Source organism: Saimiri boliviensis, chromosome 17, assembly GCF_048565385.1.
Source record: "Saimiri boliviensis isolate mSaiBol1 chromosome 17, mSaiBol1.pri, whole genome shotgun sequence".
Taxonomy (NCBI): domain Eukaryota; kingdom Metazoa; phylum Chordata; class Mammalia; order Primates; family Cebidae; genus Saimiri; species Saimiri boliviensis.
The window spans coordinates 10,808,876-10,835,495 of NC_133465.1; the positions used below are offsets into that span (position 1 = coordinate 10,808,876).

The window sequence follows — 26,620 nt, forward strand, 5'->3', positions numbered from 1 at the left end:
TTCTTGGCAGATAAATTTTTTATCTCCAAAAGTCATAAGTACAAAATGGAGTGACAAAGATATTCACATTTTGTGTATGTCTTTGGTCACTTTTCAGCAGTTGGATAAATTACTCTTCGCTTATGATTTTTGTGTGAACCTCGCGGCTCTTCACCCGCAACTTGTTGACCTGGGACTCAGCAATATCAGCCCGTTCCTCGGCCTCCTCCAGCTCATGTTGGATCTTGCGGAATTTGGAGAGATTGACGTTGGATTGTTCCTCCTGTGAATGGAAATGCATTTATGAGGAAAAAAAAGTTCAGAATTTTTCGATTCTTAGGTCAGTGGATCCTGAATTTCCTTGTTACTTAAAAATGGTTCATTCTAGCAGATCTTTTAAGAAACCTAGAGAAATGCTCTTGAAATTAATTTTTTTTTTTTGCATTAGCTTCTTAAACTCATAGATAACAAGGAAGGACAAGTGACGTTTGTATCTGAACTTTTAGAATGATGGAACATCCTAGAGCTGCTACTAAATATGCCAGATGTCCAGCTTTTTATATTTTTTCAAAATCCTGAGAATGGAATCAAACCTTTTAAGAATGCAAATATGCAATTTATGCTAAACCAAACTATTAGGCTTGAATATAAGTTATTGCCATGTGAGTATAAATTATTGCCACTTAAGCTTAGAAATTATGCGAGAAGTTCGTTTCCTAAAAAAAGTCTGAGCTGTCTCTGATTATATTTAAATATACAGCAGAGAATTTGAGCAGGTCAGTTCTAGTTTAGTCTCTGGTAGTCATTCTTATTTAAAAGTCTCAGTAAGAACCTCCAAAATATGGCATTCAAATTTAGAACAGACGTAAAGCTTAGAATCGCTGAGTAGTATAGCTTGAAAAAAAAAAAACCTCAGCTTTTTCTCTTACAGATAAGAAAAGTAGGAACTGGAAAAAGATTAAGCAATTTGTCTGAGGTATGGACAGTAGTTGTGTGTGTGTGTGTGTGTGTGTGTGCATGCGCACACAGGTATGTATTTTCTCACCCTCCCTTATTTCTCTCCATCCCCATCTTTCTCTCTCTCTCATCTTTGATGTCAGGAGCAAAATAAAAACTGTCAATGAACAGAAGAACTCATTAGTGATATGTAACTATGCATGTTTATATGTAGGAAATTGATACTATTTGATTATTATTCCAGATGCATCATGGAATAGAGAAATGAAATAAGGTAGAGTGTTAAAAATCTACTGATTTGAACGTAACTGAGAACTTCGGAGTTTCAGAATCTTATATTTAACCATTTACTTGACATGTTCTCTTGTGTATATATGGTATTATGTATCTAAAACAGAATTCCTATTCCTTTCTTGCCCTGCAAATCTGTTCTTCCCTTCTTTGTTCCCCACTTCAGTGTTATATCATCCACCTGATTATTCAAACCATAAGCTTGGTAAATCACTCTTAATTGCCTTTCTTTTATCTCCCAAGTGCAACCTATTAGTCTTTGAGTTTCTACCTCCAAAATACGTCCTGAATCTCTTCACTTCTTTCTCTCTGCTCCACTACTGCTCTTATCCAAGCCACAGAACCAATTTAAAAACCTTCTTAGCATGTGTCTGTACACCCACTTGTGTTTCCCAATAACCTGTTCTTTACATAGTAGCCAGAATACTCTTTTTAAAAAACATAGATCAGGTTTTTGTTGTAGGATTGAAGAAAAAGAAAAAAAAATTATATATATATATATGTATGTATGTATGTAATGACTGGCCCACATTAAAACCATTCTTGGCTTCCCAGTACCTTACTGAACTGAGAATAAAATCCAGAGTTCTTACCATAGCCTGGAAGACCCTGTGAGCTGCCTCCTGCCTGGCTCTCCAGCCCCAGCTGTGCTGCTCTCCTCCTTATTTGTCTGCTTCTTGAGCCAGACTCTTTTCCACTCAAAAGCTTTGCATTTGCTCTTCCCCATCTCTAGAACATCTTCCACTGGCTTGTCAGGCGGTTGGTTTTACCTTAGTCTCAGACCTCCATGTAGTCATTTATTTTCCTTTGATCCTTCCTTGTTTTACTCATCTCTTCTTTTGTCACTTTAACTAAACTGGCCTGGTCTGAGAAAAGTCACCCCAAGGGGTTGTGAACTCACCGCTTCCTCAGCTTGTCTCTTGTAGGCTTTCACCTTCGCTTGCAGTTTGTCCACCAGGTCCTGGAGCCTGAGAATATTCTTGCGGTCTTCCTCAGTCTACAATAACATTTTCAAGAGTGAGTTTCTTGAAAGTATAATGCCAAATTTTGTTATACATATGGCTTTTAATCCCATGTAGACTAAAATGAAAACCTAGACAGGCCATTTTCCTTACTTGGTAAGTGAGTTCCTTCACTCTTCTCTCATGTTTGCGTAGACCCTTGACAGCTTCAACATTGCGCTTCTGTTCATTTTCAACTTCAGCTTCAAGTTCACGAACCTACAAGGAGATGGCCATTTTAAGGACATTCACTTGATGAATTTCTACTTCTTCACATGACCCACATACTTCTTTTAGTCTGCTTTATATGTAGTTTTAAATGCCCTAGTCCGGTTTTCCTTATTATGAGCTTTTGGGCATGAGGGAATAGCTCTCTCTCATTTCAGTATGCCCCCGTATCATCTAGCAGTGCTAGGTGTTCAGAATCATGTGTTGGATTGGAATGAGATAGGAATACAGGCTGATTAGGAGACCCACCCTGGCCTCCAGTTTCTGGATCTGCTTCTTCCCGCCCTTCAGCGCCAGCTGCTCGGCCTCGTCTAGACGGTGCTGCAGGTCCTTCACTGTCTGCTCCAGGTTCTTCTTCATCCGCTCCAGGTGGGCGCTGGTGTCCTGCTCCTTTTTCAGCTCCTCAGCCATCATGGCAGCCTAATTAGCAGTAGAACAAAATGGTTTAAGACAGCTAAGACAACACATTGAGATTCAAGTTTGACCATCACTGTGTTGCCCTTCACTCACATCAGTGATGGCCTTCTTGGCCTTCTCTTCTGCATTGCGGGCTTCCTGGACAATGTCCTCCATCTCTCCCTGGATTTGGGAAATGTCTGTCTCCAGCTTCTTCTTGGTGTTGATCAGACTGGTATTCTGTTTAAAATATGAAATTTAAATGTTAGGCATATGAGAGAAAAATTAGGAAGCCTGATGTTCTAATGAACCCATAAACTAATTAACTAAATAAACTCATGAATATTCCTCTTTGTTTCACATATTAGCTGAGTTGATGTATGTTTAAAAGACAATTAACTCAGAATGTTATAGTTCAGATAAACAAAAATATAGATAATCAAAAAATAAAATATTTTAAACTTTCCCCTTCACGAAATCATATAAATAGATTTCTTAATAGTACCAAGATTTCAGCAAGAATGTCATTTTCATGCAGTTGCTTTTTTTTTACTATTCTGTTATTTATTTATTTTTTTAATTGCATTTTAGGTTTTGGGGTACATGTGATGAACAAGCAAGATTGTTGCATAGGTACACACTTGGCAGTGTGATTTGCTGCCTTCCGTCCCCTCACCTGTATCTGTCATTTCTCCCCATGCTATCTCTTTCCACCTCCCCACCCCCCCGCCCCTCCCCCATTTCCCCCCAACAGACCCCAGTGTGTAGTGCTCCCCTCCCTGTGTCCATGTGTTCTCATTGTTCAACACCCACCTATGAGTGAGAATATACGGTGTTTGATTTTCTTACTATTCTGTTATTACATGTACCTGGGTGTGGAGGAGCTGGACACGTTCACTGGCATCCAGGAGCTCCTGTTCTGCGATTTTCCTGCTCCTCTCTGTCTGTTCCAGAGTGGCCCGCAGCTCCTCAATCTCAGCCTGCAGCAGGTTGGCTCTGCGCTCCACCATGGCCAGCTGTTCCTTCAAGTCCTCTTGGCCCCGGAGAGCATCATCCAGGTGGATCTGGGTATCCTGTGGCACAAATTGTCATTGAGACACCATGTTCTCAGGGTCACAGGCACCCCAGTTGTCCTGGGACCATCCCTTGGATCCATTTACCTTGAGGATGCCTTGGGTGTTCCTGTAGTTCCTCAGGGCCTCGGCAGCCATGCGGTTGGCATGGTTCAGCTGGATTTCCATTTCATTGAGGTCTCCCTCCATCTTCTTCTTGAGCCTGATGGCATCATTCCTGCTCCTGATCTCAGCATCCAGCGTGCTCTGCATTGACTCCACCACTCTAATGTGGTTTCTCTTCAGCTGGTCAATTTCCTCATCTTTTTCAGCAATTTTCCTATCGATCTCAGACTTGACTTGGTTCAACTCAAGCTGGATGCGCAGGATCTTTCCCTCTTCATGTTCAAGAGATGCCTTAATGACAGTAAGAGGTGACATTAGCAGGGTAATGAAAGTGTGTAGTACTCTAGAGATAAGAATTATTTATCCTTCATGAAACCTTATTTATAAATAGATTTCTAAACAGTACTAAGATTTAAGCAAGAGTGTCAATTTTCATGACTTTGCTTTTTTTTTTTTTTTTTTTTTTTTGAGACGGAGTTTCGCTCTTGTTACCCAGGCTGGAGTGCAATGGCGCGATCTTGGCTCACCACAACCTCCACCACCTGGGTTCAAGCAATTCTCCTGCCTCAGCCTCCTGGCCTTCGCATTTTTTACTGTTCTCTAGCATACAGTGTCTACTTTTGTGCTGCCATCATACATTTTTATTTTGTTGGTACAGAAATTTCTACAAATTATTGAATGTTATTGTGAGTTTTGTATGCTTCTGTCTCCCTAGGTAGATCATGCCCTTGAAAGCAGGACCTTGAACTTACTCATCTTTGTCTTTTCAGTGTCTAGCACAGTTCCTGACATATGGTTCATGGTCAGTTCTTCATCCTCATCCTTAGTACATGGAGTAAAAATTATTTTTCATTTCTCTTGATTCACCATTTTTTTGCATTTAATGCAGTCTAATTCCTCTTGTGATTATTTTAGAGTATGCAATAAAATGTTTACCTCTGCCTCCTCTAAAGCAGCCTGAATTTCAGACTTTTCTTGTTCAACTTGCTTCTTTATTTTTTCCAGTTCATGGATACGCTTTCCTCCTTCTGCAATCTGTTCAGTGAGGTCAGAAATCTCCTCTGGTGGTGAACGAAAAATAGGGAAATTTGTTCATAGAGATAAAGATTCTTTCAAATCTTTTAATGTTAAAGAAAAGGTAAAATGTACTCACGTTGCAGATTCTTATTTTCTCGCTTCAAGGTTTCAAGTTGGTCTAAGGATTCCTCATAAGCATTCTTAATCTTGAATAGTTCTGTGCTGAGGGAGCGGGACTCCTTTTGAGAAGCCTCAAGTTCAGCATGAGTTTCTTCATACTTCTGTTTCCATTCTGCCAGGATCTGAAGGTCAAGGGATGGACAAGAAATTTAGTGGAGAAAGTTTGATGAGATTAAAACCATCTATTCTGGCAACTCTGTGAGTTGAAGTGTTCTGGGACTGAAAAAAAATGACGAATGAGAAGAATAGAAACCACAGGAGCACTTCCTCTCTCCACAAAGAGCTGCTGAAGGGTCAAGAACTATTGAGAGCAGCCCTCAGATGGTTTGAATCGGGCACACTGAGGGTAGCAGGCTATTGTTAATTCCATGTTGAAAGCTAACGCAAAAACCAGAGAGAATACCTTATCAAAGTTCCTTTGCTTCTTGTCCAGGGCAGCACAGGCAGCGTTTGTCCTCTCAACATCAATCATAAGGTCCTCAACTTCATTCTGGAGCCTCTGCTTTGTCTTCTCAAGGGAAGCACATTTGGCATTCACAGCTTCTACATGTTCCTCAGCATCCTGCAGACGCTGAGCCAGCTTCTTCCTGAAAAGTGAAATATGCACAATAAAAGTGAATGGCTGTCAACTGAATTAGGTGTTTCAAAGTGGGTACAAGAGAGTGAATTCCACAGTTTTTGCATTTCAAGCTTGTTTTGTAGGTCCAGTTCTATATTAACTCATCCCCATTGTCCTACCACCAAATACTGAAAACAATTTTGTTATTGCCATACTTCATAGCCTGGCTTTACGGCCATCCATGACAAGCATAAGTTAACATTTTACCCTTCCAGTTATCTGGTTCATTCCTCTTCTTTAGAATATTAATATCTACCTTGAATTACATTTTTTATGTCTGTATCTCCACATAATTTTAATCCCCAGAAGGAGAGTCTGTACTGCACTAATCTTTGTATTCTTGTAGGCTGTCAAATATATTAAGGGCTCACATGTTGGAGAAATTGAATTCAAATAAAATGTACTTGATTTTGTCTGTCTAATTGTATCCCTTATTTGTGCTAGCTTTTAATTAATCCATTAATCATAAAAAAGCTTTCCCACATCAATATAAATTTTGCATCGAGAACTCCTCTCAGAATCTCTTCTAAGGCATTTACCAAACATTACTTCCAACCATATGGTCCCAGAATGTTTTTTCCCTAGTTTTTCATGTGTTTTAATAGCAAGGAACCTGTTTGCCCTTATAGTTCCATTTTAACTAAGTCTGGAACATACTTGGCCTCCTCCAGCTCCTCTGTGCGCTGGATGGCATCCGTCTCGTATTTGGTCCTCCACTGGGCAACCTCACTGTTGGCCTTGGACATTGCTCTCTGCAGTTCAGCCTTGGCTTCCTGCTCCTCCTCATACTGTTCCCGCAGCAGGTCACAGTCGTGGCGGGAGGACTGCAGGGCATGTGCCAGGGCACTCTTGGCCTGAGAACACAGAGATTGGGGACTTAATTTTATATATTTAAAGTGATGTTTGATTCCTGATCTCCTGTAGGCCACCAGAAGAAAGTCTGTAAATTAAGCAAAAAGCAAATAACTACAAGAACAATAATAACAAGAAGACAACAACAAACGGGGTTTACCTTTATCTCCTCTTCAAGTTGCCTTTTCAGTTCCTCTATCTGTTGCGTGAAAGCTTGTTTGCCCCTTGAGAGCTGTGAAACTAATGAATCTTTTTCATCTAGCTGCCGTGAATATTCACCTGTGAAAGACCAAGGTCCAGAAAACTCAACCTTATTTTGGAAATTAAACTGTAAAATAAAAACTTGAGCAGGGAAAGGGAGCTGAAGTGGAGCTCTCCTTGATGGAGGGCATGGGTGACAACAAACCACCAACATCCACTTTAACCCTGATAAGCAAATCCATGTAAAAATTAGAAGCATGGAGAAATTTGAGGCAGATTGCATGCTTGTGAACAACGCAAAAGATTTCAAGAGATATTTAAGATTATTTTATCACAGTCAAAATTGATGAAGAAATGTGAAAAAAAATGTAAATCAAACCAACAAAATATTCCACTACTTTTTATTTTATGTAAGGCTGTGGTGTTGTCTAGTTTACCTTCCATTGAAAGTTGGTTGAAACAAAGGATTTATCCTGTGGAAAATAAGAGACTTTGGGCAGTTTCTTCTGTAAGTAGAAGTGATATTCAAAAGAAATTCTGGAAGGATTTTTATATTAAGAAATGATTAAGTAGCCTTCCATCTCCAGAATGAATTGGTTTCTGGATAAGTAATTACTTTCCAAACTAAATGGTATTTACACATCCTCAATTTTTTAAGCACCATAATGCAGAAAATACACTACATTATGTTAGCAAGGTAGGAAAACTTTTCAACACCATTTTTAAACTAGTTATCTTGAACTTTATCTCTTTGGCATTTAATAAGAATTATCTTTTTTTTAATACCACTGAGTTAGGAGGAATAAACATGTACTGAGGAACAGAAACTACAAGGAACATTTTGACTCCTTGAGAATAAAATTTTTCTTTTTCATGAAGTGTACCGACCACCTTTTTAACAATAATGAAAAACTTATTTTGAACTTTGTTATAGAGAAAACAATATTTGAATACCAAAAACGTAGAGTGATTTTCCACCACTTTAACCTGCTTATTACTTTAATAGTCTAAATTATTCATAAAACAATTTCCATCTTGTTACCTCTACTTGGGGAGGTAGAACTCTGGTAGAAAGTTGGACAAGTCAGTAGGAGGGGGAGTAAATGCAGAGACTTTCTTTCCAGTTTCTCTAATCAAAAATCTATGAATCTTAGTTGAATCCTTCTGAGCTGGGTTGTGGTCCTGAATATTTCCCTACTTAATCTGTGTTAGTTACTAGTAATTGGCAAGACTTCAGGAAAAAGACTGGAGTAAACATTCTTGGACAAGTCACTTGATCACTACCATAATCCACTGTCTTTAAAATGGGGATAATATTTCACAGACTAATGAGGAAAATAAAGTAACACATAGCTTGGGAAAATATTTTGAAAAGTGAAAAGAGATACTGTGAGGATACACTTTGTTTTTGATGAATTTTTGATTAAAGCCAAATCTTCCTTAAAGTGTTCAAAAATAAAAAGGCCTGATTCTATTTCTCTGTCTTTCTCTCTATGTTTATGAAAGAAAGCAGTTTCATGCCAGTGGTCAATAATGTGTTCATGTTAGTGGGGATCTACCAGGGAGGTAGTATATGACCTCAAGTAACTAAATGCAGAATTTTTCAGCAAATTGCCTATGCAGGGTGAATTCGTCATTCAAGGTCAGTACTGGTAAATGGCCCACCTGATTCTGTCTGCAGGCGCGCCCTCTGTGCTGTGAGGTCATTGATCAGCCGCTGCTGCTCTTCTTCCTTGCTCTTAAGTTCACTAAGTTGATCTTCTAGGGTGCGACACATCTTTTCAAGGTTTCCCTGTATTCAAAAAGTGGTAGAAGGCATCTCTAGTAAGAAGTTGGACCAAAGAAAGTTTCAGTAATCTAAACATTCCATAATAGGAGCTGCTGTACTCATTTATTTTGAGAAAACTATCTTTACAAACAAAACCAGCAAAGGTCTTAGATTGTGATGGAAATACTAGTAAGATACATAGTCTAAACATAACTGCCACTGAATTGCTTATTAATCTAACTACTTTACTGAGCTGTACTGTTCATGATATGAGAAAAAGGGCACCTGATTTAGTTCATGAAATATTTTTGAGATACAAATCATATTTGTGCTTAAGGGAAAAACAAAAAGCCAAATAATCAATATGAAGCATTGATTGTACCTTGGATTTGGAGACAGTCTCCATGTTACTAGCAAGGTCATCAATCTCCATCTTCATCTCACTCTTCTCCTTCTCCAGCTTCTGCTTCACCCGCTGCAGGTTGTCAATCTGCTCCCCAAGCTCGGCCACACTGTCTGCGTGCTTCTTCCTCAGCGTGGCCGCCGTGGCTTCATGCTGCAGGGTGGCCTCCTCCAGGTCCCTGCGCATTTTCTGGAACTCAGCCTCCCGCTTCTTGTTCATCTCAATCTGGGCTGAAGTGGCCCCACCGGCTTCCTCCAGCCTCTCGCTGATCTCCTCCAGTTCCCGAGAGAGGTCAGAGCGCTGCTTCTCTGCTTTGGCCCGGGAGGCCCGCTCTGCCTCGATTTCCTCCTCCAGCTCCTCGATACGGGCCTGGAAATGGTAAAAAATATTAATACAAACTCAACTTCTTGGTGTGAGTAACTTTTTGATATTGAATTAGACTGGTGAAAATCATTTAACGTACTTGTAACTCCTTAATTTTCTTTTGCAGCTGCATACCAAGTGCCTGTTCATCTTCAATCTTGCTTTGCAGATTGCTCATTTCAAACTCTTTTCTATTAGAAAGCACTTTATGTCAGTCACAGAAATATTAAGAGTAATTTCCCCAGAAAATTGTTGTCCTAAAACTGCTTACTTTTTAAGCTTTTCATCCAGTTGTTGTTTGTCATTTTCTATATCCATTGTGGATTCTTGAGCCAATTTTAGGTCTCCCTCTAGTTTTCTCTTTGCTCTTTCTAAATCCATTCGGATTTTCTTTTCTTGTTCCAAAGATCCTTCAAGCTGTAAGTTAATAATCCATGAATATAGTTCTTAGAATGGGACCACTACATTGTTTTTAAACACTATATCTAATCAGCAAACTATTTTTCTAAGAATTAGGCAGATTTATCTCATTGATTCTATTCTTTTCGGTACTTACCTAGTGGAAATAGTCATCCTTTAAAAGGTAAAATGTGCCTCTTTGTCACATTGTTGCTGTAAGTTACTAGTGAGACATCATGCCTTCTGCAGAGCCCCACTGGAATCCAATACTTTTCCAGCTGGGATGGACACCAGGCTAAGACTTCCAAACCATCACCTTTGTTAATGCCTCCCTTACTCAGACATTTTCAGTGAATTTCCTATTAGATATCAGATCATGTTTAAAGCCAAATTTATCTTCCACGTTTCTAATTCTGAGTGTCCTTTTTTTTCTGTGAGAGAAACCTTATCGATCATTATGACTTCTCTGCTGTTTCTACGCTGTCTGCTTAGAACACTCTACCTCTTCTGTAACTGCACATAGCCACTTGCCTCTCAAGCCCAGCCGAAGACCGGTGTTTCTTGATAGCTTTTTTGTGAACACGGTAACTTTCCTTTTTTTCAATTCTTTTTACCCATATCTGTTATTCAAAGTTAACTTTCTTTATTGATTTTTAAAAAATTACTTGTGTGTACATCTCAGTCCTTGTAACAAGGATGATGTTCCATATTCCTTACTTATAGGAGGCACTTGACAAGTACTCATTACATCATAACAACACAAACTCATGCTTACTTAATTTGTTACAAAATAAATTATTTTTATACAGTGTTAGGCTTACATCATCCACTTGTTGTTCCAGCTTGATTTTAGCTTTGGTCAGGGTGTTGACTTTGTCCTCCTCAGCCTGCAGGTCATCCAGGGTCTGCTGGTGAGCCTCCTGGAGAGCCTTCTTCTCCTTGGTCAGCTTAGCGATGGTTTCATCCAGGCCTGCCATCTCTTCTGTGAGGTTTTTTACCTATAAAGGTGAAGAAAGCAGCTTAGTTGCTATAAAGCAGCTTAGCTGGGTGGCAGAACATCAATATAGGATTATAGAATGTGATTGATACCTTGTTCTCTGTGGCATGTTTCTCCTTCTCAACCTTGGCCAGTGTCAGCTCAAGGTCATCAATGTCTTTCTTGAGCTCTGAACATTCATCCTCCAGTTTCCTCTTCTTGGCTGTCAGCTCAGCATTGATCTCTTCCTCATCCTCAGCTCTCTCAGTCACCTCTTTGATTTTGGCCTCCAGCTGGATTTTGGTTTTGATCAGCTGGTCACACCTTTCCTCTGCATCAGCCAAGCTATCTGCTTCCTGAGAAGAGACAATAGATACTTTTAAATTTTAATTTCCTAGACATTTTCAGATTTTATTAATATTTTGAAACCAAACAGCAAATTATGTTTTAAGGCTTCAGGTTAATTTTTATTAGCTTTCTACCATTCAGTAAATATTTACTGGCACTTATGAGTCAGGTGCTAGAAAAAAGGAATTTAAGTCATGGTTCCTGGTAAAATGATGATATAATTGTATTTGCTGTAACATATATAATATGTTGGTATATCATTTCAGATCAGCCAATTTTCTTTATTTAATATTTATTTTCAGGAGCATTCAGTATATGAAAAACCAAAGACAAAATGTTTGGGTTTCTAGCAGGTTGCTAGGGGAGAGGGGCACTATCAGAAAAGTGCCTTAAAAGGAAGAAATGTCGTCAAGTACAAAGTAGCTTGGAACTAAAGGGAACACCTGGAAGAACCAAAGGGAATGGAACATGTTAAAGGTGATGCTTAGAGAAGTGGCAAGCATATTTCTCATGAGAAAAAATAGGAGTTGGAATAAACTCTGTGAGGGAAGGACTGTGTCTCTTGTCCAAACTTATATCCCTGTCTAGAATTTCATCCAATATTTATTAGTGGATGGTTGATAGAATACTGTTGAACAGAGGTTATATAAGACTATCTTCAAAGGAGAGAAGTATTCTTGGAGAGATTCTCTCCTATTTCTTGAAGGCATGATGAACCACTCCTCAATGTGGAAAACCCGCATCTATACAAAGTACAAGAAAGTCACAGTGCCAGCCTAGGTATTTGCAATTAATCATTCTTCAGATTTTCTAAATCTGTGTCCCATACCTGTAGGCCTAATGGACCAGTCAGTTCCCTTTTTGAATTCAGAGACGTGGGAGGGTAATTTGTAATGTTTCTGCTGTTAGTTTTGGTGGCAGCAGTTGAACTGTCTTGTTATTTAGGTCACAAAAATTGGTCAGACAGTGGCTCTTGATAAAATGCTTCTCCCCAAGCCTCTGGATAGTTACTGGGACATCAGAATGAGAGTATCAACCCTATCTCTCATGCTTTGCATTAAAAACAGACATTATTTATAGAAGTCATTGCCATTATCTTGTCCAGAAAGCATTGCCGTTATTCTTGCCATAATCCTACTCTTTCAGGTACTAAAAAGTTTCTAAAAATAAAGTTGAGCAGAAAGTTGTTAGGGGATTGTAGATACAAAATTCAGAATATTGATTTCAAGTTAATGCAGTTTCATTACAGTCTCCTTCCTCTTCACTGACAATATTTTTCTTTTTCACAGCTCTTAGTTGCATTTTTCAGTAGGGAGACTCTAGGAAGCAAAGCTCACTTTATTTCCTGTTCACATTCTGTTATGGAAAACAGCAGAGGAGAAGGAAAAATACTTTTATTTGTCCCTTCCTGAAGGCAAAGAATCCTACCACTGTGATTTTTAATAATATTGTATGTGAAATTTTATAGAACATTCTAAGGAATTGTGAATTATGAAAGATTCATAACATGACCCTTATTTATTTGGAATCTAGACCTTTCCTTAGTGACCACTGAGCTGAAGTTTTAGCATCTGATTGCAAGAAATGACTTCTGGATACTCACAGCTTGAACCTGGAGTTGCAGGTCATTTTTTTCTTGCATCAGAGCAACCATTTTTTCTTCCAGCTCTTTTCTCTTGGCCTCAGCCTTTGCAAGGCTTTCTTTGGTTTTCTCAAATTCTTCCTTCATGTTGGCCATTTCCTTCTCTGTCTCTGCACTCTTAAGGAGGGGCTTGATCTTGAAATACAGCTTCATCCAGGGCCAGTGCTTCACATTCATGAAGGCACGGACATTGTACTGGATGCAGAAGATGGACTCTCTGTGATAGGAACAGAAATGTCCAAGTCAGATTATAACAAGAAGCAGAATAAAAAGGCCTGGGATGATGAGGTTAAGTAAAGAATTCTTATTAATACCTTCTTTCCACCATCTTCTGGTACTCCACCCTTGCCAAGAACCCTCTGCACCTGGCCTGGGTTCGAGTAATCAGCTGGGCCAGCTTTTCATCTCGCATCTCCTCTAGGAGCCCCAGAAGGCCAGCTTTGAAAAAGACCTACGTGTAGGAAGAATTTCAGATCAGAAAATTTACATAAAGTTCAAAGGGACAGGAACAGCATCAGATAGGATTTACAGAATATTACCTTGGTGTGCCCAAATTTATACTGGGTGTGGTCAACGTCGATGGACCCAAGGAGCTTCTCAGAAGCCTTCTTGCTGTCAATGAATTGTCCTTCAGGGATAGCACTTGCATTTAATACCTTGTATCTGTTTAAGCCAGACCAAAAAATAATAATAATAATAATAATATGGCTGTGTCACAAACAAATCTTCCTGCCTGGCTATAGAAACAACATAGCTACTAGGTAATCTGATATAAACAAGAAATCATATCTACCCCTTTATCCTCTGAATATACAAAGGAATTCAGACTTTTCTTATGTCAATATGGAGTTTGTTAAGTGAGATTCTTTTCTCTTCAATTTAAGTTGAAGATACAAAGGATTCTTTCTTTGAAAAAATGTTTAAAAAGTAATAAAAACTTCTTAAAATAATTTACAGCAAAAATGTCTGACCTCTGTTTGAAGTCTGCGTAAAGGATTCTGCTTGGGAATCCTTTCCTACAGATGCGGATGCCTTCCAGCACACCGTTACACCTCAGCTGGTGCAGCACAAGTTCGTGCTCCATGGCACCTAAAAGAATGAATCCACATGGCATACCTCATGGTCTATCACAGACGCACTGGAGCTTGTCTGGATATCAGAAATGTCTTACCAGGAGTTTTAGTTTCATTGGGGATGATGCACCGCACAAAGTGAGGGTGAGTGCTCCTCAAGTTGGTCATCAGCTTATTCAGATTCTCCTGTGGAACCATGTGAGTTTACAGTTTAAAAAGTGTACTGTTTTGTACATTCGTATTTATAGATATAATTATTGTGATCTGTGACATTGGTTTAATTCTAATGAAAAATATCCAGATACAAATTTTCAAAGCGTTGGCTCTGGAATTTCTGCATTCCCAATATGTCCTCCTGTTTTCTGTTTTTGTGCGTTAGAAACAGTTTTCTTCCTCTAGCTGTTGAAGTGGCTGTTCACTGCTGTTGAATTTCCTAGCATATGTTTTAAATTCACTATGACATTCTAAATGTATGCAAATACTCTACCCATTCTCTTTTTGCCTAGATACATGGTCTGATTTTACTACTAATCAATGCCTTCCTCTAAATCTCTCACTATTTTCTTTCTTTCTTTCTTTCTTTTTTTTTTTTTTTTTTTTTTTTTTTTTTTTTTTTTTTCCTGAGACAGAGTCGTGCTCTGTTGCCCAGGCTGGAGTGCAGCAGTGCATTGGCTCATTGCAACCTCTGCCTCCCAGGTTCAAGCAGTTCTCCTGCCTCAGCCTCCCAAGTAGCTGGGATTACAGGCACAAACCACCATACCCGGCTAAGTGTTGTATTTTTGGTAGAGACGGAATTTCACTATGTTGGCCAGGCTAGTCTCGAACTCCTGGCCTCAAGTGATCTGCCGACCTCAGCCTTCCAAAGTGCTGGGATTACAGGTATGAGCCACTATGCTCAGCCGTGAATTTTTTTTTAAGTGCTATTTATTATCACATCTAGTTTCTTATTTCCTTCTTTTGACTCAGGCTCCAATTGCCACCACTGTTCTATCTTCAACTTTCAAAATATACCCATTTTGGTTCTATACCAGTATAGCCTTAAGTACCTAAATCACCTGGAGGCTCCCAAAGCCTCAGGCAAGTCTTAGTATACTTAATCCTATCCCAGTAGAGTCTTTTAAGTGTTAAATGACCTCATTCTCAGGCCCCAGATTGAATTTCACCATTTGAAACTGACTTCTGCAAATCACTTTCATCTTGCCTGACTCCTGTGTCTTCTGAATAGTGAGGTATCTCTTCCATACTATCTTCAAGCTCCCTAAAACTCAGTTTTACCGCTACCAGCTGAACTATCTCTTTGAATCACATCCAGTTCTAAAATCCTTGGAAGATTTTTTCACCCACACAGTAAAGTACATTTAATATCCTAAATCTAATTAGACAAAGAAAATGAAGTTTGTACCCTGAAGAGAGCAGACACGGTCTGGAAAGAAGAACCCTTCTTCTTACCACCTTTCTTTCCACCGCCGCCAGCCTCTGAGGGGAAAAAGAAAGCAGTCATAGAACAGGCTTTCTCTGGTTATGGTTTTGTTGGTTCGTTTGTTTTTGAGACAGAGTTTCAGTCTTGATTGCCTAGGCTGGAGTGCAGTGGCATGATCTAGGCTCACTACAGCCTCCACCTTCCAGGTTCAAGCGATTCTCCTCCCTCAGCCTTCCAAGTATTTGGGATTGTAGGCGCCCGCCACCACACCCAGCTAGTTTTTGTATTTTTAGTACAGACGAGGTTTCACCATGTTGACCAGGCTGGTCTTGAACTCCTGACCTCAGGTGATCCACCTGCCTCGGTCTCCCAAAATGCTGGGATTATAGGCATGAGCCACTACGCCCGACCTCTGGTTACGTTTTATACCTTAGGTAAAAGATTAAGTTTACTGAAAATTACCAGCTTCTGCTGCTGCTGCCCCAGAAAAGAGGTAAGCCAGAGTCTTCATTGCAGACTTCTGGTACAGCCCAACCACAGTCTCGTTCAGGGGGTCCTTGTTCTTGTCAAGCCAGCCGGCAATGTTGTAGTCCACAGTGCCGGCGTAGTGCACCAGCGAGAAGTGGGCCTCAACCTTGCCTTTGGCAGGCTTGGGCTTCTGGAAGTTGTTGGACTTTCCAAGATGTTGTTCATACAGCTTGTTCTTGAAGGAGGTGTCTGTTGCCTTGGGGAACATGCACTCCTCTTCCAGGATGGAGAAGATGCCCATGGGCTGGAAGAATGAAAAAAAAAAAAAAAAAAATGCCACTTGAATTCTGTCAGCTTATAGAAATAACGTGACATTAATAATGATCCTATCTGAGTAAATTCACCCTTTAATTCTACAGAGGTAATGAAAACTTATTCCTTTGTCAGAAGTCATTAACTTAGCAAATATTTATTGGGTGCTGATCAGGAGTCACGTGCTGTTTCAAGCTCTGGGACATGAAAGAGTAAGACAGATGAGGGCTATGTACCTGTGGAGTTTGTGTCTTTACCCCAAAGACCTTAGAGCAATATTTCTCCTAGTTTGAGTTTCAAATTAGCTGCATCAGAATCACTTGTTCAAAATGAGGATTCCGATGTTTCATCCTACACTTACCAGAAAGTATTTCTAGGGGTAAGACGAGGGAAACCTGCAATTGTACCAGGCATTCTTGGTGAGTCTTTTGCACATTGGATTTTAAAAACTTCTGCTTTGAAGTACAGTAGTAGAAATTCATACTTCTAATGTAGTAATAATGACTTTAGGATGACCAAGAAATAATAAGTAAAAAATATTCTAGTCAGTGCACTTTTTGTAAGGAAAAATGACTTTAAATGTAAGACTTTGTATTGCAAACTGTGGTAAGTGTTGAGTTCTGGACTCTATAGAAAAATTTCATCTCCTTTTACCAGAATATCTACCTCAGAGTTGGCAAAATTAGGAATTCTCCTCATGTTTTTCACGTCTTCTACTTGTGAAAAACAAGTAAAATAAGGAATTCTCCTTATTTAACCATTGCCTACATCAAGATTTTATAATTTTCTCTTAAATACTATATAGCAGTATGATCTGTGGTCTGCAAAAAGCAAGCCAACCTTCTCGATGAGCTCGATGCAGGCAGCCAGGTCCATCCCAAAGTCGATGAACTCCCACTCGATGCCTTCCTTCTTGTACTCCTCCTGCTCCAGCACAAACATGTGGTGGTTGAAAAACTGTTGCAGTTTCTCGTTGGTGAAGTTGATGCACAGCTGCTCCAGGCTGTTGAACTAAATGAGTGGAAAATACAAATTAGCATTCAATTTATGATGAAATCTTCTCTTTGAAAGGGGTGGTTTTTTTAGTTAGCCAAATTGACCTCCTAGGATGGTATCGTTTTTATCCTACCTATACCTATGCAATGAAGTTTTTGCTGCTGTTACCATACTTGTTAAAATTATCTCTTCAGCACTCATAAACACGCTCTGAATGATGCTTTCCTATGTAATAAAAAAACTTGTTTGGAGCTAGAAGCCGTTATTCTTAGCAAACTAACACAGGAACAGAAAACCAAATACTGAATGTTCTCACATACAAGTGGGAGCTAAATGATGAGAACACATGGACACGTAGAAACAAACACACACTGGGGCCTCTTGGAGGGTGGAAAGTGGGAGGAGGGAGGGGATCCGAACAAATAACTGATGGGTACTAGGCTTAATACCTGAGTGGCACAAGTTTACCTGTGTAACAAACCTGCACACATACCCCTGAGCTTGAAAGTTAAAAAAAAAAAAAAAGGTGGTTTGGCTTTTACAGTATTTGTTTTCATTGGTTAGAGGTTTCTTAATGATTTATGATTATGTCGTAAACTAGCTAAGTTTGCTAGATCTGAGCCATTATGGTCTGTTTGTTGTCCTTAATAGTAAAAATTCAACAGCTAATATTTGGTAAACATTTACTGTACAATAGACACTATGCTAAGTGCTTTGTATAAATTACTGCATTTAATCCTCACAGCTGCCTTTGTAGGTATCATTTGCTAATTTCATGGGTGAGGAAACACTATTAGAGAGGCTAAGTAACTTGCGCAAGACTATGGTAGTAACAGTCATGGCAGAAACCACAACATTTTTGATGCCAGAGCCCATGTTTGTAACTGCTCCTGGAACTTGAGTACATCTCCCCTGCTTTATTATTCGGTGAGTTCTATGAGGGGGATGAATCTGGTAAGCATATGCTAAGTGCAAGAAGCCAGTCACAAAGACCACCTATTATCCAATTCCATTATATGACGTGTCCAGAACAGCCAAATCCAAAGACAGAACGTAGATCAGGTGTTTCTGTGGCCTGGGGGAGGGCGGAATGAGGACGAAATGGAATTTCCTGTCGGGGTGATGAAAATGTTCTAAACTATTATTATGGCATATACTTGTGAATATACTAAAAACCATCGAGTTATATACCTTAAACAGGTGAATTGTATGGTATATTAATTATATCTCAATGAAACTGTTGCTTAAAAAAAAAAAAAAACTCAAAAAGCTTGCAAGTACCCTGTCATTAGTTTTCTTATTAAAAAGTGTGGATTGCTTTTTCTGTTCCTACTTGATACAGCTTATTCCTTTCTTCCCATGTTGACCTGGAAATGTCTGGAAGTGCCTCTGTTTCAAAAATTTCATCCAGTTTCCAGTTCATGCGTAGATAAAACTTTAGAAGTTCGACCTCTAGATGAGACACATCCATGATACTGCTGTCAGGTAGAGGATTTCAGTAGCCTTATTTCCTAAGCTGTGTAGCAGGTATTCTTTCTTAGGCAGACAAATCTGAGTTTATTTACAATGCCATTTCTATGCGCAATTACCAAATATTGTAGAGGTTATCCTAATAATTAAACACATTTCATTTCTCTTAATTAGGCAAACAAGAATCTTAAGGTCTCTTTTCATTTGTCATTGTCTTCGCCACCGCCATCTTTGATCTTATTGTTGCCCTCACTGTCTTATCATTTACTGAGTACTGGGGACTGTGTTAAGGGCTGAAAATTCAGAAATCTTGAACCAACAGAAAGATCTCAGAAGTGAGTCTGTGATTCGGAATGCTATGTGATTTACCTACAGGGCCTAGTTGAATTTGCCCATTGATCAGTGAGGTACCATTCCCATTATTACACAGCTAGCCTCATTAGGGCAGAGCAGGAGTTTGAATCCAGACCTGTCTCATTCCAAAGTTCATTTCCTTTTATGGTCTTTTGGTGCTCTTTCATGTGTCAGTTAAGTTTATACTGCAGCTATTTTTCATAGACCCTTTCCATCAGTGCCTACAGTCATGCTGTATGACTGCAGCAACAAGACTGCTTCTTGGAAACTTTTCTTGGTACTATTTTTCTGCTAACTCACATCAAAGATCTCAAAGCCAGCAATGTCCAAGACCCCGATGAAGTACTGCCTGGGCTGCTTGGTGTCCAGCTGCTGGTTGATGCGGGTGACCATCCACAGGAACATCTTATCATAGACGGCTTTGGCCAGAGCACCTACAGCATTGTACACCTTCAAAGATAAAGTTTGTTGTTGTTATTGAAGACATGTCATGAAGGCCTTCGATGTGTATGATTCATTGAGGTCATGCACTTACCTGCTGCACAGTCTGGCCTTTGGTGACATATTCATTGCCGACCTTGACTCTGGGGTAACAGAGGGCTTTGAGCAGATCTGCAGAGTTCAGACTTTGGAGATAGGCCGCCTTGTCAGCAACTGCAAAAACAATTCAGATACTCAATTTTACCTACTCTGGGACCCACAGTTCACAGGGGCAGAGTGTTGAATGAATTGCTTTGTAGAAAGTCTGTGTGTGGGTACATTTGAGTTTGTCCATCAGGAGCTCAGCTATAAAGGAGACTTGAGTTTTGAAATGGTTGTTTTTGCCTGTATTCTCTCATTAAACCCAGATGGAGATTCATTTGGTACCTTCAGTGCCATCTGGCTCAGCTTGCTCCTCACGCTGCTTTTGCTTGAATTTCATGTTCCCATAATGCATCACAGCCCCTGTGAGCTTATAGATGGACACTCTTTCATCTGAACTGAAGCCCAGGATGTCAATGGCACTCTACCAGGAGAGATGAAAAGACAAAGATTAGGGCACAAAAGAATTTATGCTGTATCCTTTACACACGTATAGCTGGCTGTTATTGCCTTTCTCATGCATAATGGATTTTAAATTAAAATTCCTGTATAACTTACATCTGTAGCCATCAGCTCTTCTTGGTCATCAATGCTGGGCACTGTGATCTCCCCCTGACTGACGTAGGCATAGTCGTATGGGTTGGTGGTGATCAGGAGCATTTCTGGGTCACAGAATTCAGGGCATATGTTTTACATTGGAGGATAGTAAAGTGACCAACTTTTAGCCAATTAATTTATTTCTTACCAATTAGATCTGGCTTCTTGTTAGACATGATCTGATAAAAGATATGGTAGCTTCTTTCAGCCTTTAGCTGGAAAGTAACTCTAGACTTCTCCAGAAGATCTGCAACAGATAGTAGACATCAGATTACGGGGAAAAATTACAAAGTGTCCTGGAGTGATTTTGGGACTTGGGATCATTAACTAAATCTCATTAGCCTCTTGAGATTTCAGCTGAATGTTCCTGTGAGGTACCACACATTATATCTCTACAAACACTATTGCAGTTCCTCCTACCTCCTGGGAAAAAATGTGAAATATGCTTGGCTCAAGACACATTCATTTCTCATACAGAAGATCCTTGACATAAGGAATATAATTGAGTCCTGAGACTCCCTCTGCAGGGTCCTGTCACTATATAATAGGGTGACTATTAAGAGCAACTGTATTAAAGCTCTGACTAGGAAGAAATCACATATCCGCAACCCCCGGACAACTTGTTTACTCCTAGTGTTATTTTTTTCTTAGAAAAATTTGAAATCATTCTGAGGCTGGAATACTTTGGACATACCCAGCAGTTTCTGGCAGTTCCCACAGAAGCATTAGCTCATGACTGGAGAGGGTAAAGCACACTGTGGGCTGTGGATAAGACTGACATTAACCACAAGCATGTTTGGCAGCAGACTGGTGCTTTACAAGCTCCATGTTCAGCAGGAGCTGCAGAGTGTTCCTCCAAACCATCATTTATCATTCTTGGATTCTATTTAGGAGGTCCTGTTACTCACATGTTTCAATATCGGCAGAAGCCAGTTTCCCTGTGGCACCGAAGTGGATCCTGATGAATTTACCCTTGTAAGTAAAAAAGATGATGTTATAGCCAAAGCTTGAAGCATGTAGTAGGGATGCCATTGAAATAATTCTGACATGCTTTCTCTGGCATCTAAGGCCAGAGAAGACCCTTTGGCAACCAGGACACTTACAAAGCGAGAGGAGTTGTCATTCCTCACGGTCTTGGCATTGCCAAAGGCCTCCAGTAGGGGGTTGGCACTGATGATTTGATCTTCCAGAGTCCCCTGCAAAGGCAAGAGCAGTCCTTGCATCTGGGGCTTGGGAATTTCCTACCTGAGAGTCCTGACAGAGCCTACATTCTGACTGTGACAATCAGACTCACCTGCATTTTGCCAGAAGTAGTTTCTTCCTTCTTCTTCTCCCCAGTAACTGCAATTGTTGCAAAGTACTGGATGACACGCTTGGTGTTCACAGTCTTCCCTGCACCAGATTCTCCACTGTCAAAGACCAGACATGTGAGAAATTAAGCCCTGTGGCAAATGAAACTACAACTACCTCATGCCTTTGTTTTTATATCTCTATCAGAGAGCCGTTTACATCTTTCTTTTCAGCCTACATATAGCTCATTTTATTTATATTGCTTTGCACTGAAAAGAAGTAGAAAAAATTCAGTCATTATTAATTTAACACATATTTCTTGAGTGTTTATGATGTGTCAGCTTTTTTTCTGGGTGCTGAGGCCTGGGTTTGTGGAGTCTAAAAAGCAACTACTTAACACCTCTGTAGTGAATGGAACAGTTAGTAGAAAACTCTACGAAACATGCATATGTTCTTCTATTTCCTTCGACTACAAACATGGCTCAAGTTTGGTCTTTGAAGAAATAGACATTCTCTAAGTGGACGTTAAAAATGAGCCACTAGTAATATTTCCAAACTGCTGTTCCTTTAGAAGGCTGAATGCTGCTCACTGCACTGTACTGCATTCCAGCCAAGCTCATTTTATACTTTCTACTCACCGAAAAGTTCTGTGGAACTTTTGAGACTGAACTGGCAAATGAGGTGATTTGGAACATTATTATTTTACATTCTAATGCAAACTAAACCTTATAATAATGCTAAACCAATGCTAGTTTCAGGTTGTTCATTTAGTAGGGAGCATTAACTCATTTCTTCTTTTGGTTTGTCATTTTTCCAGTAAGAATAAACTGCCAGTAGATCTCAGAATATGATACATACGTGATCAGGATAGACTGATTCTCCCGATCTAGAAGAAAAACAGTAGACAATTAGCATATGTATGGGTTTCACAAACTAAACTTTCTATAGGGAAACAGGGCATTTGAGTATAAGTGTCATGTATTCAATGGTGTTTTTCTATATATTGTGGTAAGGTTATGTTATTATACGTAAGCCTCTTAAATTGGGAAAGAGACATATAAGATGTCATATCTTAAATTCCTTAAGTTAATACAGAAAGTAAGTGTGTCCTGCTATTGGTTTAACATAAAGAGCAGTATTCCCCAGAGCTAGATACATTCCCTAGTTGTCATCTGTAGATTTCAGTGGTATGCTGTCTGCTGATTAATTCATATAGCTGAAAAATGCATAATATGCTAAAGGCTTAGACTGTCATTTAATAGATTGAAATAGTGTTAATCAAGCCATGATTGAGATTTCATTTCTAAATGTGTCAATTGACCTCACAAAGAGAAAAAAATTTAATGTCTTGTGGCCCCAACTTTAATCAGCCTTCCCAAAAGTGTACCACTGTGTTAAAGAAAGATTAAGGGTAAGACAGGATGCCACAATCAAAATAAAATCTCTCTAAGAGGGAAAACAACTTTTGTTTATATGTGTGTAGCCCCAAAACACCATCTTCATTCAAACAGAGGATATCATCTCTGAGATGTACTCTGACGACTTTAAAGAGATGACAGTACTTGTAAAAGTATCTAATTCATAATTAACAAGAAACCCAGGCACTGAAAGGATTGAACTCCTATTTTTCACTTCTAAGCAGATAATATATGATTCAGTTGTTACTGAATCTTGGCTCTTATTACTTAAATACATGAAATGAATTGTGTGTTTCCAAGCAAGGAGACCATGAACAAATTTAATGGGATGGAGCAACAGCGTGGTCTAATAGAGACAGGGAGGTGCAATCAGGAGAGCTGAGTTTCAATACCAGCTTTGACAATATATATTTCTCTGTGCTTTAGTCACCTCTGCTGAACAACCAGGGGAGTGGATTGGATTTTTTTCTAAATGTCTTTTTTAGTTCTAACATTTTATGATTATGAGTGGTAAAATAATGCACATGAAAACCCCCTGAGCCACTCACCAGTCAGCATGAACTGATAGGCGTTGTCAGAGATGGAGAAGATGTGGGGCGGGGCCTCCTGGCGCTTTTTGCCCCGGTAGGCAGCCACCACCTCTGCGTTATACACCGGCAGCCACTTGTAGGGGTTGACAGTGACACAGAACAGGCCTGAGTAGGTCTGCATCCAAGAAACAAAGGGGAACAGAATTATTTGATGGGGACCTTAATCGTCTACCACTTTTCCAAAACTATTAGCTACTCTCATGAGTAGAAGACCGTGAGACAGACTCACATAGATCATCCAGGCTGCGTAGCGCTCTTTGAGGTTGTACAGCACAGCAGGCTCATGTAGGTGAGTCATCATGGCCATGTCCTCAATCTTGTCATATTTGGGAGGGTTCATAGGATAGACTTGGTCATCTTTCACCGTTACGGTCTGTACAAACAAGAGAGGCCAGATCAAAAAATTAGTGTCTGCTAACCTAACCCAAAATGAGGCAGAGTCTGATCAGCTCCAGATGTTCTACTCACAGTTCCACCTTCGGTCTTGGCTGTCACCTTCCCCCCTTCCCTGCTCTGCACTGTTGCTTTCACAAAGGACTCCTTCGGGTCCGCCACAAAGACTGATGTCTTGGCATCAAAAGGCTTGTTCTGAGCTTCAATTCGCTCCTTTTCAGACTTTCGGAGGAAAGGAGCAGCCTCCCCAAAAATGGCCATCTCAGAGTCGGAACTCATGGCTGCAGGTTATTGATGGCAGCCCAGTTAAGGACCCTGTCTGGCAGAGGAAGAAAAGAAATTATAGAATTTCAGAAACTGGATCATTAGGTTTACATTTTAAACTTTAAAAAAAAATTTACTGACCAGTTGAGTGCTTAGCATTGCATTGGGTATGACCACCTCCCTGGCTTGGTTGAGGATAAAATGCCAGTCTCTTTGTTCTGTGCCAGTGTTGGCAGATACTTAATCACGCATTTGGAAAGAGACTTGTTTCTGGCTCACCTACTGCAGCCTCTTAGCTGCTTTCTCTGTTTCATATGTATATTAATCTTTATAAGCTGCCTATCATTGGCTTATAGAGAACATAAAGCTATGATGGTGGCAGGTTAATCTCTAGTTCTTTCACTTAGTTTTATCTTTCCAATTGGATTATAAGCACCTTGCAGGCAGGGAGCACTCTTCTTTTTATGGTATCCTTCACACCTCTTAGAACACATGCTGGACACAGAGAAGGACTCAAAGCTGGCTTGGTGAATTAAAAGAACAATAGGAATATGTTGCTATAATTTTAGGAACTATTCTGTGCATGATGGAAATATTTTCATTATAAACTTGGGAGTTACAAAGACTAATATAAAGGAAAGCAGAAATGCATGGATCTTTGTTTTGCATTGTTAAGAAATATTCTATTATGCATCAATTTCTGTTGTCTCTGCATAATTTTGACAAACTCAGCTTCTTCACTGGTCTTTAGCATTTCTCAAATACTTATTATAAAACATTACCTATGTTTTCTTGCTTTATTATTAATATTTTGATAATTTCACAAAACTTGTTGTTTTCAGGATCTACCCCTTGCCACATTAACTAGCATTCACAAATGCTGTCAATACTTTTCATGTATATTCTCCTTTGTAATAATAAAGATACCTTTTCCAGGAAAGCTTATTTGGATATATTTTTTTTCACATTTTTCTCATTGAAACTATATTGACTCATAACATAATTAAAATGCTTCATCTTGCTGAAAATACAATCATGTTTCATATTTTGTGTGTGTGTGTGTATATATATATATATATATATATATATATTCCTTAATTTTTATTTTACAGATTGTGAAACAACATGCAAATTTAAGCAACTTTTCTAAGGCAAAGATTCAGACCATTCTGTTTATCCATTTAGACATCATCTCTCATAGTTTTTATATTCATAGTGCTGAGGAAAAGGCATAGTATAGAAAATTTAAATTTTCTTTATAATTGAGTAACACTTTGAAATGTTGCATTGCATGTTGTAATGCAGTCATTTAAAAGATAAACTACAATGCTGGAAATAGACAAAATTGTGAATAAAATTCCCAAAGACTCTGAGAAAGCATTTTCATATATTGCAAAGGATATGAGTTAATGAGAACCAGTTTCTAAAGTCACTCTCTGTTTTCTAAGAAGCACAATTGACCATGAAATGGAAATGATGTTTTATCGTTCCCCTCACCCCCCAGCCCCACTGTCCAAGCCACTGCAGAAGATTCCTTGCACTCTGTGAGGAATGAGAAAAAAGACAGAATCTTACCTTAGAGATGCAACCTTAAAGTGGGTCAGAACTGTAAAAAAAAAAAAAAAAAAGAGCAAATGTCTTCTGATTAAATGATAACAGTTACCAATTGTAGAATAATTCTTAACTGAGAACCAGGAAATGACTGGGAAGACTACAACATCTAATTAAAATTGCTACAGAGTAAGCTGGTGCTTCACTGGCAGGGCTGCCAGGGACAGTGGGAGCCAGGATGTGTGGCATGCATGTGGGCAGCCAGACATCCCTTACGGTTCCCCAGACAGAGCCCTGTCCTCACACACACTTACCTTGAAGCTTTATGAGGAGAGACAAGTCATACTCATTCCAAGGGTACTTTTATAGGATCAAATATGGAAAACACGTAACCTCCTCCTCTTTCTTAAAACATTTGGCAAAACATGCTTTTGGCATTGAAGGTCTCCAAGCCTAATTCCCCTCATATTAAAGATGTTTGGATATAATTAGAAATATTTCCTCTCACATTGGGTTAAGTATATGAATCAATCTCCTATAAATAATTTGAGTTGTTGGCAATCTTAAAGCTGTTGGCCTTTGGAATAATGTAAGGTGTTGTTTCAAAGACAGCTAAGTTCTGGAATCCTTGGACTTTGTTGCCTGCTGCTCTTCTGTTTCACAGTCTTCTGTGTGAAGTCTTTTCAACTGCCTGCAGAGTTACAGATAGTATACTAGGGAGGAAAGCTTCTGCTCTTTATCAGAGTGTTATAAAAACGTTGTTGCTTTCTCTAAAAAAAGATTTCTTCCTTTTTTTTTTTTTTTTTGCAATTTATTGTGCTTTTTCTAGGATGCGTAGAAATTTAATTTTGAAACTGCTTCATGAAGATCAGCCAAAGATAGCTTCTTTTGTTTCCTTCAGTCATTTGCCTCTGATTCAGTGTCAGATCATTCCACTCGCACTTCAGACTTGCTCCGAAATTACATTATCTTGCCAAGCAGAGATGTCCTGCTTCTCTCATTTCTTTCAATGTGCAGGTTGCTTGTGAAATCTTGTTTACTCTA

The 26,620-nt window shown here is 39.3% G+C and overlaps 1 protein-coding gene across 2 annotated transcripts; it reads right to left on the reverse strand.

Annotated features, from left to right (window-relative positions):
- On the reverse strand, nt 1-25,928 carry MYH1 (myosin heavy chain 1). Of its 2 annotated transcripts, XM_039476797.2 has the most exons (40): nt 25,891-25,928; nt 25,601-25,631; nt 23,837-24,080; nt 23,598-23,741; nt 23,327-23,483; nt 22,219-22,246; nt 21,365-21,479; nt 21,174-21,266; nt 20,979-21,042; nt 20,219-20,317; nt 20,032-20,135; nt 19,759-19,897; nt 19,427-19,545; nt 19,192-19,341; nt 16,912-17,082; nt 15,754-16,063; nt 15,274-15,347; nt 13,970-14,057; nt 13,770-13,887; nt 13,338-13,461; nt 13,113-13,249; nt 12,760-13,015; nt 10,922-11,164; nt 10,654-10,830; nt 9,705-9,850; nt 9,534-9,624; nt 9,050-9,439; nt 8,565-8,691; nt 6,859-6,977; nt 6,504-6,700; nt 5,631-5,814; nt 5,184-5,349; nt 4,967-5,091; nt 4,013-4,321; nt 3,722-3,925; nt 2,967-3,092; nt 2,706-2,876; nt 2,343-2,447; nt 2,129-2,224; nt 1-262 (listed from the first exon to the last, which is right to left on the reverse strand). In XM_039476797.2, exons 3-40 carry the CDS (start codon nt 24,038-24,040, stop codon nt 110-112), a joined length of 5,823 nt encoding a protein of 1,940 aa, XP_039332731.1. In that variant the 5' UTR covers nt 24,041-24,080; nt 25,601-25,631; nt 25,891-25,928; the 3' UTR covers nt 1-109. The 2 variants fall into 2 exon arrangements, with proteins under 2 accessions (XP_039332731.1, XP_039332732.1); XM_039476798.2 differs by lacking the exon at nt 25,891-25,928 and having other exon boundaries at nt 23,837-24,076; nt 25,601-25,637.
- Nucleotides 25,929-26,620: the final 692 nt, after the last annotated feature.